This window comes from Bidens hawaiensis, unplaced genomic scaffold, assembly GCF_021521415.1.
Source record: "Bidens hawaiensis isolate Kalapana, Puna unplaced genomic scaffold, B.hawaiensis_p1.1 tig00046897_1, whole genome shotgun sequence".
NCBI lineage: Eukaryota > Viridiplantae > Streptophyta > Magnoliopsida > Asterales > Asteraceae > Bidens > Bidens hawaiensis.
This window is the reverse complement of record NW_027498386.1, coordinates 39,377-57,922: the sequence shown is the minus strand read 5'-3', so window position 1 is coordinate 57,922 and position 18,546 is coordinate 39,377. Positions and strand designations below refer to the sequence as shown.

The 18,546-nt window shown below is 37.4% G+C and overlaps 1 protein-coding gene across 1 annotated transcript; it reads left to right on the top strand.

The window, feature by feature from the left end:
* The first annotated feature begins 13,059 nt into the window (after positions 1-13,059).
* Positions 13,060-18,454, top strand: LOC143596726 (transcription factor PIF1-like). The gene is made up of 8 exons (XM_077075428.1): positions 13,060-13,353; positions 13,450-13,871; positions 14,258-14,652; positions 16,998-17,096; positions 17,182-17,247; positions 17,333-17,398; positions 17,486-17,869; positions 18,345-18,454. Exons 1-8 carry the CDS (start codon positions 13,265-13,267, stop codon positions 18,432-18,434), a joined length of 1,611 nt encoding a protein of 536 aa, XP_076931543.1. The 5' UTR covers positions 13,060-13,264; the 3' UTR covers positions 18,435-18,454.
* Positions 18,455-18,546: the final 92 nt, after the last annotated feature.

Sequence of the window (18,546 nt, the reverse complement as noted above, 5' to 3'; positions counted from 1 at the left end):
AAACAACAAAATGAATTGATATATACTTGTAAGATCTAAAGATAAATATGCTATTTATACATGAAAACCATTTAAAACGAAGATACAACATTAAAATTTGTATGTTGTAAGATAATATATAAAAAGATATCGCCACACTTGCACAATGATGGATAGTTATTTTGATGGATTTTAATTAATTCACCTTATGTTCAATCCTCAATTCTTCTGTCAAGAGTTTCTTGACTATCTACTTTCTAAATCACAATATTACCATTAATAAACTTCATAATTATATGGTGCATATTTTCAACAACTTCTTTATCTTGGCAAAGATAACCATTCTTTCTAATTCTTCTTTCAAATTAAGGTATGGACTATTGGACCATACTTATATCCTCATATGGATCAACAAGTTTCAGTCTGATCAAAATACGATCGGATTTGACAAATTTTTAATTAATTCACCATTTCACCTTATGTTAAGTAGGCCGTGCACAATAACTTATCGATGCCGAAGAATTTATTTTCAGTATAAACGAATTTGTCATTCAAAAAGAAGTGGTGGTGCAACTTATTTCCCGCTTACATGCCTCTATATTGTATTAGATCCTTTTATGTTAATTCAATATATTGTTTATAATTAGACATCACCTTTAAAACAAATCCTAATTTTTTATAGAAATCACCACTTATAACATAAACTTGTTTTGAACCAAACACTACGATCGAATTCAACGCAAAACACTTCTCTTGGTAATACATGACCTCACTTCTAATACAAGAAGTGTTTATAGAACCATAAATCACTTAGCAATGTATATGAAAACTATTGCAAAACTTTAAAAAGTATAAGGGGAATGCAATATGCATAGTTGCTTAAATAATTAAATCAAACACCACTAGCATTAATAACATATATCCTCAAATATTAGTTGATTTTTACTAAAACTTGCACACAAACAATGTCTCATATTAAAAGCTAATTTAACACACTTATGAAAGAGCCTTTTTACCAAACCAATCATTTCAATTTTGAAAGGAGATTGAAGGTTGGTTTGTCAATGAGTAAAGCAAAGGATGTTTAAGTATTTTAATTAACAAATTATTATCTTAAAATATCCTTTAAACGGAAGATTCTTTCTAACTTTTTGTTTTATCAAAATAAGCTTAGCCATGAAAATAAACTTCCACATGCGTTATTGTTAATATCCAAATTGAGTTAAGCAATTAAAACACGCATAGCCTTAAAATAGACATATTTTAGTATACCTATTTAGGAAAATTAAAAGCTATATACTCACGTTAGCATAATAAGCTTCTAAATTATTATTGTTTTTTTAAGCGGCAAAATGATTATTGTAACATCCTAAAATTTAATGTAATATCTTATAATATAGTACTGGAATAAAATAAACGTGTGAGTTACGTAAGAAATTACGTATAAATAACTAAATATGGTATGCTGGTAAACTTCATATGAATCAACTTTAAGATTTAGTGCACAAGAAATATATGGGTGAGTTTTTTATCTCTTGAACTATATCTCTCTTTTTTAACTATCATAGGAAAGCCATCATAAAAGAGAAAACTAATATCCGGCCTAGAACCCCTGTTTTGTTACTTATATTATATACGGTTGAGGTAGTGAACCATTTTGCCATATTATGATAAGAAAAATGAGAATTAAAAGAATAGAAACTCTTGTCTTGGTCAATATGGACGAAAAAGTCGTAGGGGTGATCTAAGGCTAAGAGTTTAATATGGTTCTAGAGAGAGACGATCATAGAGAGAGAGAGAGTCAATAAGGATTTTGAATTTTCGGAAAGAATTGACAATCAAAAAGCCTGGTAAGTTTTGACTTTCGACCTTAAACATTAATGTGTAGAAACTAGGTTATGAATTTATGCATCATGAAACTAATTCTAGGACGGTATTATCACTTTTAGCAGTTTAGAAATGCTACAAATGTTTTATTAATGGTTTCTAATATACTCATATATATATATATATATATATACACGTCTTGTAAGATTTAAACATTCTACTTCTAAGATAGAAGAGATACACCTTACCTTTACGCTCTAGGATATCCGTTGGGGATTGCTACAATTGGTATCTAAAACTAGACAATACATGTTTAATTGGTAAAACTTAAAAGGATATTATCTTACTCATGTGTGTGTGAGTACATTGTGACGAAATAAGTCAAGAACAACACGATGAAAATTTTAGAAATTGGTGTAATTAAGACACAAAATTATTAGTCTAAATTAAGTACAAATTTATGGATTTTTTAAACAAAATATAACTAAAAAATTTCATAAAAAAATATCCGTGTAATTGAATGATATCAATTATTAACCCCATTATTCATCTATAACATCAAACCAACATTTACAAAAAAATGTGTTACCCGGTCAAGTCGACCATTCTAACCAATATATTGTTTTTACATGTAGAACCCACCTAACACGTCCATTCTATCACTTCTAACTCGAATAAAAACAAATAACATTTAAGTATAAGTTAGAATAATAAAAATATCGTTGCACGTAGGGGTGTAAATGAGCTGAGTCTAAGCTCGACTAGGCTCGTTTTGACTTATGGGTGCTCAAGCCTAAGCTTGTTTCGTTTTGAGTTCTTTTTCTAAAGCTCGAGCTTTACTCGTCAGTTGATTTTTCAAGCTCAGTCTCGGCTCCTTTTTCATTTATAATTACTTTATATACTTTTTTAAATTACTTTAGAAAAAACTTTAAAAAAGCCTAATACACAGAAGTCTAAAATTAGGTAGAACTTAAAAACACACATGGCTCGTTAAGGCTCGGCGAGCCGAAACGAGCTTTCAATGCAAAGCTCGAGATTGGGCTCAGGATCGATAACTCAACGATCTTATGAGAGCTCGAAAAAGTTCGCCTCGTTTTGAGCTTTTTATCAATCCGAACTTGAGCTACTTACAGTGTTTTAAAAACTGGTTCGTATAGGCCAGCTGAACCAGTAATACCAGGTTTCGCATAACATACCGGTATTAGGAGCCTGGTATTTTTGGGAAGTTTGCTAAAACATAGAACCAACATTTTTTCTAAAATACCGGTTTAAACCGGCAAACAAAGTTTTTAAATTACAACGATTAAGGGGTTGTTTGTTTACATCTGAATGGAACCATTCAGATGTAAACATCTGATTCATTCAGACTTCAGACTGTTTGGTTCCAAACAAAAAAACATCTGAATGGTTAAAATTAGGTCTGAATCATTCAGACTCATTGTTGTTACTGAATGGGACAGAGGTTCATTCAGATCTGACTCATTCATATCTGAATAAACCAAACAGCCCCTAACACTGATACGAGTAAACTTTGGGATTATATTTTGAAAATCAAGTGCTTTTGTATTTTTTTTTATTATGGATTAACTTTGGGATTATATTTTTACATAATCATATACCTTTGGGTTATTTTTGGTGTTGAAGATGCATTTATTAAAATTAGAAGTTAAAATATTCAATCCTGTTGAACCACCTGATATAACCCAATTTAACCGGTTATATAAGTTTTTAGTTTAATTCGGTACGAGTGAAAAACCGACTTTTAAAACATTGGTTACTTACAAGCGACTTGACTCGAGTTGCACAATGTCAAAAAGAAAATATCCTCTCTCATGATTATCATAAGATTAAGAAAGGTGCTCTCTCACAACATATGGCATATATTAAGTCCAAGGGTGACAATGATATTGACAATTCAACCCTACAGTTTTGATATTAACGTAAATGGACCCAATTGAATTGACGACTACAAGTGTATGGTCCCCCATTGGTAAAGTTTGATTGTAATTGATTCATTCATTCCCCACTAGTTCCCATTTTTCAATCAGTTTTATATGTATGTAATTTGTGGGTTATTGTAAAATTTGAATTTTTTTTCACTTGCATAACGTATAAAAAAATTAGTATGTGACATGTGTATTTGTGTTTTTTAAATTACTAATGGCTTTAGATGCATCGTATAATATATAATGGTTTGAAGACGTCGTTATATTTATATGCATACAGTTTGGTCATGTATTTGATCTTGACAACTTAGATGTGTTGTTCTAATTTGTTTAAATACGTCATTGTAATTTGACAACTAAGGCCCACCTTTATAAGTAGTCTATATATATTGTTTTAGACAAGATTGTGTCAACATTTTATTTAAGCAGTGTCGTTTTTAATGAGAAATATAGTTATTATGTACGTGATGACAAATTTTCAGTTTTGTTTTATGAGTTTGTTAAAAGTATAATAAAATATATAAAATTACTTAAGCTTAAAACAATTAATGAAACTAAATTTAAATAAAAACTAAAGTCAACAGTTGAGTGTGATTCATATTTTGGCATCCTGGCTTCTTCTTTTTTTTTTAACTTGCTAATATTTACAATTAAGATATTGAGATTAACTTTGCACGTCACTTTGTATGTTTCTCTTGTAATTCTTCTTTAAAAAAGTTATATATATGTTGTACTTTTCTCGTCTCATTAAAAGTGTCATGATTTGAAAAACACAAAGTTTAAAATTAATTATATGATTATTTTTTTTCTTACTAAATGACAATAATGTCCTTAAAAATGAGTCCATGAATATTGTTTATTAATGTTAGTTGAGTGTGTTTAAGGGTAAATTTAGAAATTGGCTAATTAATTTTAAAAGTGGACATTTGTAACAAAACAAACAAAAAGGAATTATGGATTGGACGGGTGAGTATATATATAAAGGGTCATTCATTTTAAAAGACAAATAGCATGTTAAGAGCATTCTCATTCAACCCTTTATTTTATGTGAGTGGTGTGTTTACAATTTAGAGAATGTAAAGTTTTTATATTTTAGAAAACATAATGATTTTTCTGTATATTTGAAAAGCTACTGTTCACCTCTTATAGTTTTTTAATATATTTTGAAAGTGGTTGGAAGTGAATGAAAGATAAATGATAATAATAAAATTATAAAAGAATATTATTTAATTGAAAAGAGAGAGAAAATGTAGTGTGTTATAATGTAATTTTAAATTTAAGGATAATGAATTGGATGAGAATACTCTAACAATCGTAAAATTATTAAAAAATGTAAAAGAGAGAATAAAGTACATTGTTAGAGGTCAGCTAATTAAACTTAATTGACTAATATAGATTTATTACTTTATTAAGCACTTAAGTAGCTATCATTAAGATTTGATTGTGTCGGATGACATCACAGTTATAAGTTATTATTTTATAAATATTTTATATCGTTATATCCTGCTTACTCAATAAAAAAATTAATATATCTTGATTCTTGAACATCATTAAGGCCGAGGGGTGCGGAGCGCTAGGAGGGGCGCGAGAAGGCGTTCGATAGCGCCCCGGGGCGCGAGAGCCACACCACCGGGGCGCGAGTGGGGCGCGAGAGGGGCGCGAGAGCGGAAAACGAGGCAGGCGCAAGGGAGGTAGCGCTCGTTATGGGCTGTGGGAAAAGGAAAGAGCCGTTGGGAGGCTTAAATAATTAATAAAAAAATATTTTTTTTTTTAATAAAATCATCTATATATATCACAATACATATCAAACACCAACCATTCTCACATATCAAACTCCAACCATTCTCACATACTACAACCAAAACCAATATCACATACCACACACAAAACCCAAAATCACCCTATCTTCGAAACCTTTAAAAATAATGTCGTCGTACTCGTCTGATTCCGACTCCTCAGAAGAGGATGATTTGCTTCTTCAAGTAGGGGGAGTTTTGACCGCAGCCGTGGTCAATCTCTTGCAAAATCAAGCCCATCAACCCCGACTCCCGAGGGTTAGAGCACCACCTCGTGATCGTGATCGATCGGGTGCTAACGAAACTTTGATGAGGCATTATTTTAGCCCTCAACCGGTATACGCGGAGTCGGATTTTCGAACTCGTTTTCGAAAGAGCAGGCAATTGTTCACGTCGTACTCGTCTGATTTCGAACTCGTTTTCGAATATTATTGTTTGTTTAATTTTTAGTATGTTTTTTTTATTATGAATTTTCAAAAAAATGTGTGTTTTTTTAAATAATTTATTGTTTTTTTAATAATACGTTTTTTTAATACATTTATAAAAAAATAAAAAAATAAACCGCTCGCGCCCCCTCTCGCGCCCCTCCACACCATGCCCCGGGGCGCTATCACCACTACCAACACCCATCTTATCAAGCTTCTCTCTCTGCCACACGTCACAATATTATTGGATGGCGCCCCCACTCGCGCCCCCTCTCGCGCCCCCCACACCCCTCAGCCTAACATGAGACTACAAACAAAAAAACCTAACTTAGAGTCATTTAAATGGTATAAAAATCCAACAACTCTTAGATGTTAAAGTTAAAGCTATTATGTTTATCAATATAAACAATAGAAAGTAATATTTTCGATCAATTTAGTAATTTAATGAATTTCTAGTTGAATTTCACATTTTGACCGTCACGGGTGTTAAATTAGTCATATGCATACTTGACAGATCCATTTTAATAGACATTCCATAATTATGGCAGTCAATTCCACTAATTATGCCAGCCAATATTATTTTTATTGTATTGTATTTACTGTATGAATCATCTCCAAATATAGGAGATCTCATTGTATCTTTATATACTGAATATTGTGAATGAAGAGGGGCAAGCATTTTGACAAAATCATAATTCTTATATGGTATTATACCTACGATCCTAAACTTTCTCTCCCTGCCATCTCTCTGTTTGTTTCCGATCCTCCTCCTCACCCTATCAATGGCCGATAACAAGATTCATCCAGCAGTCACGATTACCAACATCCGAGCCTCTATCCCCATCACCCTTGACAATGAGGCTGCCGACTATAACACGTGGTCGGAACTGTTTCGTATTCACTGCACGGCGTTTCTCGTATCTGATCATCTAGCCCCTCGCCCCACGCTTTCTGCTACCTCCTCAGCCGACAAAGACAAACAACCGGCAGCCTCGTCTGATGCCTCGTGGGAACGCCTTGATGCCATAGTCCTTCAATGGATCTATGGCACCATCTCCACGGACCTCCTCAAAACCATCATTAAACATAAAACCACCGCCTATGACGCTTGGAAGGCCATTGAAAATCTCTTCCAAGACAACAAAGCACTCCGAGCCCTCTACCTTAAACAAAAATTCAACAACATCCGCCTGGAAAACTTCTCTTCCATGCATGCCTATTGTCAAGAGATCAAGGTCTTGGCAGATCAATTGACGAACGTCGATGCTCCAGTTGACGAACAAGATCTTGTTCTACAAACTCTTGCAGGCCTCACTGAACAATATGAAACCGTGGCTACCATACTACAAAACACCAAACCCCTTCCAACTTTCTTTGAGGTTCGGTCGCAATTATGTATGAATGAGACCACCAAAGCTAACCAAGCTCTCCATCTGGCCTCCCAATCCGCCACTGCCCTACACGTCCAAAGCCAAACCCGTACTCCCTCCTCGGTCAACCCAAACTCACCCGGTTCTCAGGTTTCATCTGACACACGTCAGGACTTCGGTCGTGGCCGAGGACGGTCCCGTGGACGTGGGAGGGGCCGGCCCACCTCTTCTCAGCCGAACCGGTCACCAGGTCAATCCTCCTATACGGATCAACAACATCCATATATCATCTTTCCAAACAATTGGGCCATTAACAAGTGGACTTCCCTCCCGAACAACCCGGCTCCACCCTGTCCTTACCCATCTATGCCTCGCCCCAATGGAATTCAAGGGATACTGGGCCCGCGGCCTGCTCAGGCCCATATGGCCACTTACAGTCCAACACCAACTGACATTGCTCAGGCCCTTTACACTCTCTCTATGAACCAGCCACAAGACCCAGTTGGATACATGGACACCGGCGCCACAGGCCACATGGAACAACCAGGTAGTCATTCTCCTTCTATTTTTAATGCTTGCACTAATAAACAAATAATAGTTGGCAATGGCACGACCATTCCTGTTGTTGGACAAGGCAACAAAACTCTACCACCACCCTTCCCACCATTCAAACTAACAAATGTCCTATATGCCCCTAACATAATTAAAAACCTCATATCAGTCCGTCGTCTAACGACGGACAACTTACTTTCAATTGAATTTGACCAATTTGGTTTTCTTGTGAAGGATCTCAAGACCAAGGCTCCTATCCTACGATGCAATAGCTCGGGCGACCTCTACTCTCTGACCACCAACTTCATCAAGTCTCCCACCTCCCCTACTGTTTTTGCTGCTATCACTCAAGACCGTTGGCACCAACGCCTTGGGCACCCGGGCACCTCTTTATTGCAATCGTTAAAGTCTAGTTCCTTTATTAATTTTAGTAAAACGAACCATGAACTTTGTCAATCTTGTGTTTTTGGCAAAAGTGTCAAACTTCCATTTCATGACTCTATCAATAAAACTACTTTACCTTTTGATATTATTCACAGTGATTTATGGACCTCCCCGGTACTAAGTACCGGTGGTCACTGTTATTATATTTTGTTTCTTGATGATTTAACGAATTTTCTATGGACATATCCTCTTACCAATAAATCTCAGACTTACAAAACATTCAACAATTTTTATAATCACATCCACACCCAATTTGAACGAAAAATAAAGCAGTTTCAGTGTGACAATGGCATAGAATACAAAAACAACAATTTTAAACAATTCTGTCAAGTCAATGGGATGCAATTTCGTTTCTCCTGCCCGCACACCTCCTCTCAAAATGGAAAAGCGGAAAGAAAAATTCGAACCATTAACAATATGATCCGCACATTGTTAGCCCAAGCCTCCTTACCCCCCACCTTCTGGCACCATGCTCTAGAAACTGCCACCTATCTCATCAATATTCTCCCAAAGAAAAATCATAAATTTATGTCTCCCACTACCCTCCTCTACAACGTCCTTCCAACCTACACGCATCTTCGCGTGTTTGGCTGTTGCTATCCCATCACTCCATCCACCACCATACATAAACTCACAAACCGCTCCAAACCCTGTATATTTCTTGGCTACCCCTCAAACCATCGCGGATATAAATGTTTGGACCTCACAACTAATCAAATATATATCTCGCGACACGTTCAATTTGAAGAATCCATTTACCCATTCTCCATACAACATCCCACCACAACCCAAACATATAACTTCCTTTCCTATCCTATCTCTCCACAGTTGTGGAATCACATTCATAGCCCTCCACCCACTGTCCCACCTAGAGGTGCACAAAAAAACCGGTTTCGGAACCTAACTGGTGGAACCGAACCGGAACCGGTTCCAGTTCCTACCCGGTTGGCCCAATACCCGGTTTGGGTATTTTTATACCCGAAAATCGTACCCGGTTCTCCTATTTGTATGTCCCCATCGGTTCCAACCCGGTTCCTACCCGGTTCTTAATTGTAACCGGTTCGGATCCTACCCGAAAAAACCGGTTCCGGCGGGTTTTTTTTTATTAGTCAAACATTGGTCAAATTAGCCGTTGGAACCGGTTCCAACGGTAATATAGCCGTTGGAACCGGTTTTTGAGATACAAAATAGCCGTTGGAACCGGTTCCAACGGTAATATAGCCGTTGGAACTGGTTTTTGAGAGAGAATAGAGCCGTTGTAACCGGTTCCAACGGTAATATAGCCGTTGTAACCGGTTTTTGATGCCCGAAACCTATATATAACTTGTTTTCCACCACTTGTTTCACCACCAAACTCAAAAACAAACTAAAATACTACTCCGTCGTTGTTATGGTGATCTCATGTGAGTCGGTCATTAGACACAAATCGTAATGAACCCAAACATCGGGGCATCTTGTTGTTTCGATCACCATAACAACGTCGTCATTAGTTGCCATTTGTTGTCGGTTTAAGCTTAATTGTGTTTTGGAGTGTGTTTTATAGTTTTGGAAGTGATTTAACAAGTACACACTCATACATTGGTATTTATAGAATGAAAAATTGCTAAATATAGTAATAAAACCGGTTCCAACGGTCAAAAACGGCTATATAGCCGTTGGAATCGGTTTCTAACGACTATATTGTTTGAATTTCAAAAAAAACCGGTGGAACCGGTTTTTACGTAATAACCGGTCCGGTTCCAACCCTACCCGGTTCCTAAAAGTTTGCATTTCTGGGCATCGGTTCGGGTTGGGAACCGAACCGGTTCTTGACTGGAACCGGTTTCATTTTCTACCCGGTGTGAAAAAAACCGGTTCCGAACCGGTTCGGGTTTTCAAGGTGAACCCGATTTGTGCACCTCTAGTCCCACCCTCTTCAACTCCGAACACACCCCACAGCCCATCACAAGCCAGCCCATTTCATGTACCCATCTCCATTAATCAACAATCCACCCCATCCAGCCAAATAACCCCCACCTCACAGCCCCACTCTCCAGCTAACATCAACCTACCAGACCAAACACCCACTGTCCCAAACACCTCGTCGACCTCGACGCCACCACAGCCAATCCACTCGCCTCTTGCTACTCAAAATCCTACCCGTACAATGCGAACTCATGCAATGGACGGCATAACCAAACCCAAACAATTATTCAACCTTAACACTACTACCATTCTCCCTATTCCCAAGACCCCACACGATGCCTTGTCCACACCCGAATGGTAAAATTCCATGCACAACGAATTTAGTGCACTTATTAAAAATGACACTTGGGAATTGGTACCTCGTTGCCCAGACATGAACATCATTCGTAGTATGTGGTTATTTAAACACAAATTCCGTTCGGACGGCACTTTAGAGCGTTACAAGGCAAGGTTGGTTTGTGATGGTCGTAGTCAACAAGTTGGAATGACTGTGGTGAAACATTCAGTCCGGTGGTCAAACCAACCACTATTCGGACCGTTCTTACACTGGCGCTTTCTCGGTCTTGGCCAATCCATCAGTTAGATGTTACCAACGCCTTCTTGCATGGGAACCTGCAGGAGACCGTATTTATGCATCAACCAATGGGTTTTCGACATCGTAACCACCCTGATCATGTCTGCCGTCTCAAGAGGTCACTCTACGGCCTAAAACAGGCCCAAGGCCTGGTACCAGAGATTCACTGATTTTGTCATGCAACACGGGTTTTCTCAATGTAAAACGGATAACTCCTTATTTATCTATCACCATGGTCATGATATCGCATATCTTCTAATTTATGTCGATGACATCATTCTCACCACCTCTTCGGACCTACTACGACAGCAGCTAATGAGTATTCTTGCAGGGGAATTTGCTATGAAGGATTTGGGGCCGTTATCTTACTTTCTGGGTATTTCGGTCACTCGGACGGGTGACACACTGTTTCTGTCTCAACGTGCATATGCGAAGGACATCATTCAGCGCGCAGGCATGGATACGTGCAAGCCTGCGACTACCCCTGTTGACACTCAGAGTAAATTAGGTAGCAATCCGGATTCGTTATTCGATAACCCTACCACATACAGAAGTCTCGCAGGTGCCTTGCAATATTTAACCTTCACCAGGCCTGACATTACATACGCGGTTCAGCAGGTATGTATGCATATGCACTCTCCTTGTCTCGCTCAATGGAATGCCCTCAAACGCATTATACGGTATCTTCAGGGCACCACCGACTATGGTCTGCACCTTACCCCCTCCCATGCGCTCTCCATTCGCGCATATACTGATGCTGACTGGGCTGGTTGTCCTGACACCAGGCGCTCTACATCCGGCTACTGTGTTTACCTCGGCGATAATCTAGTATCCTGGTCCTCTAAGAGACAGTCTACCATCTCTCGTTCCAGTGCAGAAGCCGAATACCGCGGTGTCGCAAATGTTGTTGCCGAAATATGTTGGTTGCGAAATCTACTTCTGGAGCTTCATCGTCCCCTGTCAAAAGCCTCCTTGGTTTACTGTGACAACGTCAGCGCTATTTACTTATCTGGAAACCCGGTTCACCACCAACGAACCAAGCATATTGAGCTTGATATTCACTTTGTGCGGGAACATGTTCAAAAAGGTCTTTTACCTATATTGCATATGCCATCTCGCTTCCAAGTTGTGGACATCTTCACCAAGGGTGTGCCTCGGGTTCTATTCGATGACTTTCGGTCCAGTCTACGCATCCGGTCGCCTCCCGCTTCGACTGCGGGGGTGTAATAGACATTCCATAATTATGGCAGTCAATCCCACTAATTATGCCAGCCAATATTATTATTATTATTGTATTGTATTTACTGTATGAATCATCTTCAAATATAGGAGATCTCATTGTATCTTTATATACTGAATATTGTGAATGAAGAGGGGCATGCATTTTGACAAAATCATAACTCTTATACATTTGTTGGGTCACCAATGCTGGATAGTGTATAGCCGACATGACGCGTTCACCTTTCACTTGCCTGTGCGTACATTTCACTTGTACCCACACCCACAAACAAATCCTTAAATGTTTACTTATCGTGCCCGCATGTTAAAATTTTTTCTTATCTATGTTAAGTTAGTTACTATATTAGATATTTTTATTAATGTTGTGTTAAAATTAAAGTTAATAGCATAGATTTTGAAGTACTTTATATTATTATATAGTCTGATACTAAATAAATAAATATTAAATGTTTTTCTAGGAGTTTTCATCGTTTTCTAAAGATGAAACAAACATGATCGATCAGATCAGGTGGAATGATGAATCACTACTCATTAGTGTTTTAATGTAACATCCGGCTCCTCACACCACCAATATTGTCTGCTAATACTTCTTAGGAGGTCATTCATCCTGTTAATACTCCCACTTGAGCACGCTAGCTTAATTGAGGAGTTATCCTCTCGTCCACTACCATTAAACCCAAAACGCGTTGGTGATTTAAGAGACGAGACATCTATTTATAAACCAAGAATCTCTCATGTTCACGACCGATGTAGAATTTGCCTCGAATGTTATATTTAAATAGCCGTTGTAAAAACTAAGATGAAACGTAGAAACAAGTAGATTGCTATTTACATATGCTATTTACATAACATTTAATACTTCATGATTAAAATGCCACACATACTAATAAGTCAATGGTGGCTCTCACCCAAAATAAAATTTGAACAAATACACACAATCAAATACACAGCCAGCACACACCTTATCTTCTTCTTCCTCCTTCGTCTTCATACAACTTCAATTCCCACCTAACAAAATTACCTTCTCACTTTCTTACCACTCCACATCATAATCATATAGTTTCGTAAACCTTGTTCATCTTCCCGCGGTTGATAGTAGACTAAACCAGTCCATCAAGATTTACATGTGTTTATTTCGATTCAGAGGATGAATCATTACGTTCCTGATTTCGAACTGGACGACGACTACTTGCTTTCGGATTCTTCGAGCTTAAAACGACACAAAAAATCAACTATGTAATTTACTTATTAATATTTATATTAATATTATTATTGTTGTTGTTGTAGTTCTTCTTGATATGAATTTGTTTAGATCACTTTATTAACTTTTAGGGGAGACGAAGATATAATGGAACTACTCTGGCAAAACGGCCAGGTAGTAATGCAAAGCCAAAACCAGAGATCTGGTAACAATAACATTAACAAGAAGCCGGAAACGACGTCGTGTAGAGACAACAGATCCGGTGGTATGGAGGATGAAACGACGCCGTCGCCGTGTAATTTGTTCATGCAGGAAGATGAGATGGTGACGTGGCTTCATTATCCTACTGATGATAATAATAATTTAGATATGTACCTTCATAATAATAATAATAATGATGAGATTTTGTATTCTGGACATTTTGGAATTCAGTCGTCCGGTTCGGTTGTTATTCCTTCGCTTTCGCAGCCGCCGCCACCACCGTTACCGGTTGTTTCTGCTCCGTCGCCTCGGCCTCCGATTCCACCGTTGAAGCGCGTGGATGAGGAACCAGGTAGTTAAACTATTATGTGTGTGTAATTAGTTATAGTTGTATTGATAAGGTGTAATTAGAGTATGTGTGATGTGTCTATTTGGCTCATACTCTAATTACATTGTGTGGCTGTCATACTTTGACTATCTGGTTTTCGGGTTTGAAAATTGACGAATGTCACAGTCTCTACTTGGTCTGGTTTCGGGTTTGAAAATTGACGAATGTCACAGTTTTTTACTTGGTATGGTTTTCGGGTTTGAAAATTGACGAATGTCACAGTTTTTTACTTGGTATGGTTTTTGGGTTTGAAAATTAACGAATGTCACAGTTTCTATACTTGGTATGGTTTTCGGGTTTGAAAATTGACGAATGTCACAGTTTCTACTTTTACATTGTGTATAATACAGGTCAACAGAAGTTGTCAAACTTCTTACATTTCTCGAGGCCAGATAAACAAGGCCTGGCCCGATCGGCTCCTGCGACTGCGACGTCTAACAAGGCGTCGCAGTCGCAGGCACTGACGCAGTCAACGGTTGTCGAATCAAACGATCGGCCGCCATCACGAGCTTCGCGCGTGGATAATGGAGCTAACGTAGGGTTTCGAGGGAGTATGAGTAGTTTTGGAGTCGCCAGTGCATCGAGAGAACCCGAAACTTATGATCTCAGTGCTTCGTCGTCTCCAGGCACCGGCGGCTCGGGTGCGAGTGCTAGCGTTCAGCCGGTTTCGCAGAAGCCGCCGCCGGTGACCGAGGACCGGAAGAGGAAGGGAGTGGATACCGATGATAATGAATGTTACAGTGAGGTAAATGACTAACTATTTACTGCTTGTGCAATCATGGAGTTGTACTTTAGCATGAATTATGCAACTTCTAACTGCATTGATTGTGGTACCTTTTCACAACCATACAACATATAAGACACAAATAGTGTTTATGGTCCAGTTTGTTCGGTTCGGTTAAAAATGATAGATTAGAACCGATAGGTTGGATCGGTTCGGTTAAAAATGATAGATGAGAACCGATAGATTGGATCGGTCTAGCTTCAACTGGACTGATTCATTTCATTTGTTAGTTTAGTTCATGCTGTTTGAACTTGGTTTTTTATAAATCACTATGTTGTATTATAATTTTTAAAGAGATCAATACGATTCATGATTATAAGAATTTATAATTATTTCAAACATGCATACTAAAGATTAAACATTTGTTCAGTTATATGACCAGTTTATATTTTATCAAATTAAATCATTAATCTCTGAAAATCAAACTATTCGGATTTAAACCGGTCAACCTAGCAGACTTGTGGTTTAGATCTTTTAATTGGTTTCGGTGGGACCAAAAGCATTATTATTTTTTTAAATTAATATCAAATAATAACTTTTATATATGTTATTTTTTAACGACGTTTTATTTCACCGTAAGTCAATAAATCTATCAATTATCAATATCTGAATTTGAGTTTTGAAATGAAATTTCAACCGTTAATTATTAGTATGAGGTTACATACAATACATATGTAGAGTTTCAAACATACTTTTTTATACCTTTTAATTCACAATTTTTATGTGATTTTTATTTTATAATAAAGGATATTTTAAAACATTAGAATACTATAAAAATAACTAAAAATATCGTTGGTGAAATCCAAGCTAATGTATAAATGTTGGTGCAGAAAGTATAAATGATTACATCATTCTCAATGAACCTTGATCGACTCTGTGAACAAGATTATTATGTTATATTTTGTAGCTTTTAGTCGTTAGTTAATTTGTCGTCTAGTGGCAGGACTCTTAACGAACCCATTACATGCAAGTTTCGATGCACTTTTGGACCGCTGCTAAAACCGTATTTGCCACGTCGAACAACGGCTTCACACGTGGCTTTATACACTGACACGTGTATTCGTAGTGGACCCTCATAGACTCCACACACTTTCATACATTTTTAGAGATTACAATGGACACCATCTTCATTTTCTTATAAGTATCCATAAGTATAATAGTTTTTTTTGCCATATATTTTATTATCCTCGCACTATTTTAAATGGTCATCCAGATAAAGATAAAGATTAGACGGTTGTTTTAACTAGAAATTTTAAACATTTGATGGTATATGGTTTTTGTCGTTCAGAATTCCTCCAAAAGACCATTTTGACCTATAACTTTCAAAGTTTGACCATACTCTCCTACTGTGGTCATAATGTTTGCTTCGACATTGTTCAAACGACCAGTTATTATTTATGTTTTGACTTTTCTTGGTCAAAACGACCGTCTGGGTGTTTTGTAGACGGTCGTTTATGATGTGAAAGGAGAAAGGGGTGGTGTAACTAAGCATCACCCTGTTAGGGTCTCCGTAGTGGTGCGACAAATTCCCACCAAGTTGGGCCATTTTGTGGGTGAACTCCGCCCACAGGCGATAAATGGGGCGATAAGTGAGGGAGGGGAGTGTTTTTTGTCGCCGAAGAACTTTTAAAGAATATTATTATTATATTGTGTTGTGTGTGGTGTGTGTGTGTGTGTATATATTGGCCTACAACATCACTACACCCTTAAAATAAAAACTCATCATTTGATGACTGGACGTCAAATGTCACAAAACGCCCCATTTTGTAGTCCCTCCACTACACATAGCCTTAGAAAATGTAAAGCATTTGTGTACGTGTCATGTATCATGCATGTGCAGGTTGTACGTTTACAATTCTCGATCTTTATAGTACAAGTCTTTTAAGCATTTTATATAATCAGTCTCAAGTGTACCAATGTACCATAAGCATGCTCTGCTATTTTTTTGTTCAATACTATCATGCTACAATTTGTTCATTAATTTTATGCACGTTTCTAATTCCAATTTTGGTTGTACGGTACAAGTGGTTCATGCATGCAGTACCAAGTTACCAACCATGTGGTTGCATTTACTTTGCCTCCTTTTTTGCCTTCATTTTTAACATTGTTTGCCTATATTTGGATCATAGTGTCAGGTCACCAGTTTTATTAATTTCAATAAAGTCTTAACATATTTGTTCATAATAATAATTGGTGTTCAGTGTCTTTTGAAACTATTTTAATGTGACATGAAATAATGCAAATTTGAACATAATGTTTGTTAGTTGCACTAATAATAATTTGTAATGTTTTATGTTTAAACAAAGGATGCCGAGTTCGAGTATCACGACACGAAGAAGCAAAAACGTGGAACGACGTCAGCCAAAAGGACTCGTGCTGCGGAAGTTCACAATCTCTCAGAAAGGGTTTGTACTTTGTCCGCTTACAATTTTTTTTATAAGTTTTAATATTATTTTATAATAATTATGCGTCTGAATTTGATTTATGTAGAGACGTCGCGATAGGATTAATGAAAAGATGAGGGCGTTACAAGAACTAATACCTCGTTGCAACAAGGTTTGTTTGCATAATTACATATGTCTATGAGGTCGTATATTATTAATGCGTGTTAACACGTATTTTTAACATTTTTGATTGACAGTCTGATAAAGCTTCAATGCTCGACGAGGCGATCGAGTATCTAAAGTCACTTCAAATGCAAGTCCAGGTACTTTAATATTGTATTGTTTGTATATAAAAAATTGTAAGTAAACAATATGTATACATATATGGATGATTATGTGTATATATGCAGATGATGTCAATGGGATACAACATGGTTCCGATGATGTTCCCAGCCGGCGTCCAAAGTTACATGCCAGCGATGGCTCCAATGGGTATGGGAATGGGGATGGAACATGTTGGAATGAACCGGCCCATGGTTCCATACCCGCCGGTTCTTCCTGGTTCAGCTGCCATGCCGAACCCTGCTCATGCTGGCCAACGGTTTCCTGTTCCTCGGTTTCAAATGGCACCGGTCCCCATCATGGGGCCCACAAGTGGTCAAACGGCTAACCCGCCTGCAGACCCAATGATGAACTCGTTTCCTATGCAGAACGAGAACCAACCGCAGGGCCCATTTGCGGATCCGTATCAACAGTATATTAGTCTCCCTCAAACACAAATGCTACAACCCCAGGCACGTTGAATATTAAGACTTCTTTTAGAGCAAAATTTATTAACTTATGTTTAAATATTGAAAGTTTTAAACATATATGTATATGATTATGTAGTGTTGGGTGAAAAAGTTGGTTGTCATATATTGATTTTAACATTATGAAATGTAAATAAAAATATATACATATATTTTGAGGCATATAACTGTAAGCATGTATGACCTGTAAACTGTAATTTACACATTGTAAACGGTCGTTTACTCGTTTACAATGCTTCTTTTTTTGGGGTCTTTATATGTAAACGTTTGAACCGAAAAAGGTATTTCTCAATAAGAACAAAACTTAAAAGACTTATAGCTACTCGTGTTCATAAATAAAACTCATAAAAGGCTACACATTTACACATCACATGTAATGGATATTACGTATTTTGTTTAGAGCTTACGCCTTGTTTCATACGTATTTTCATGAATACTCACGGAACCAATCTTCGTGCAGAATCAAACAGGCATGCCAGCAGCTACTAGTAAGCCTAGCAGCAGCAAAGATGCCAGAGATCCGCAGCACCACCCAGCCAGTAAGTCTTAAGTAGCCCTTATGGACAATAACTTAATATCCATTTGATACTATTTAAGATGGCTGTATCGACCAATATGCTGGATTATGCAGGTTGACGTCAGCGGAGATGAGGTTCATATAG

Bases quoted from the DNA above. Each gene is read 5' to 3' on its own strand.
- LOC143596726 (XM_077075428.1), top strand. From the start codon at position 13,265: ATGAATCATTACGTTCCTGATTTCGAACTGGACGACGACTACTTGCTT. The intron at 13,354-13,449 runs GTAATTTACTTA...ATTAACTTTTAG, and splicing joins CGACACAAAAAATCAACTAT to GGGAGACGAAGATATAATGG. The intron at 14,653-16,997 runs GTAAATGACTAA...GTTTAAACAAAG, and splicing joins ATAATGAATGTTACAGTGAG to GATGCCGAGTTCGAGTATCA.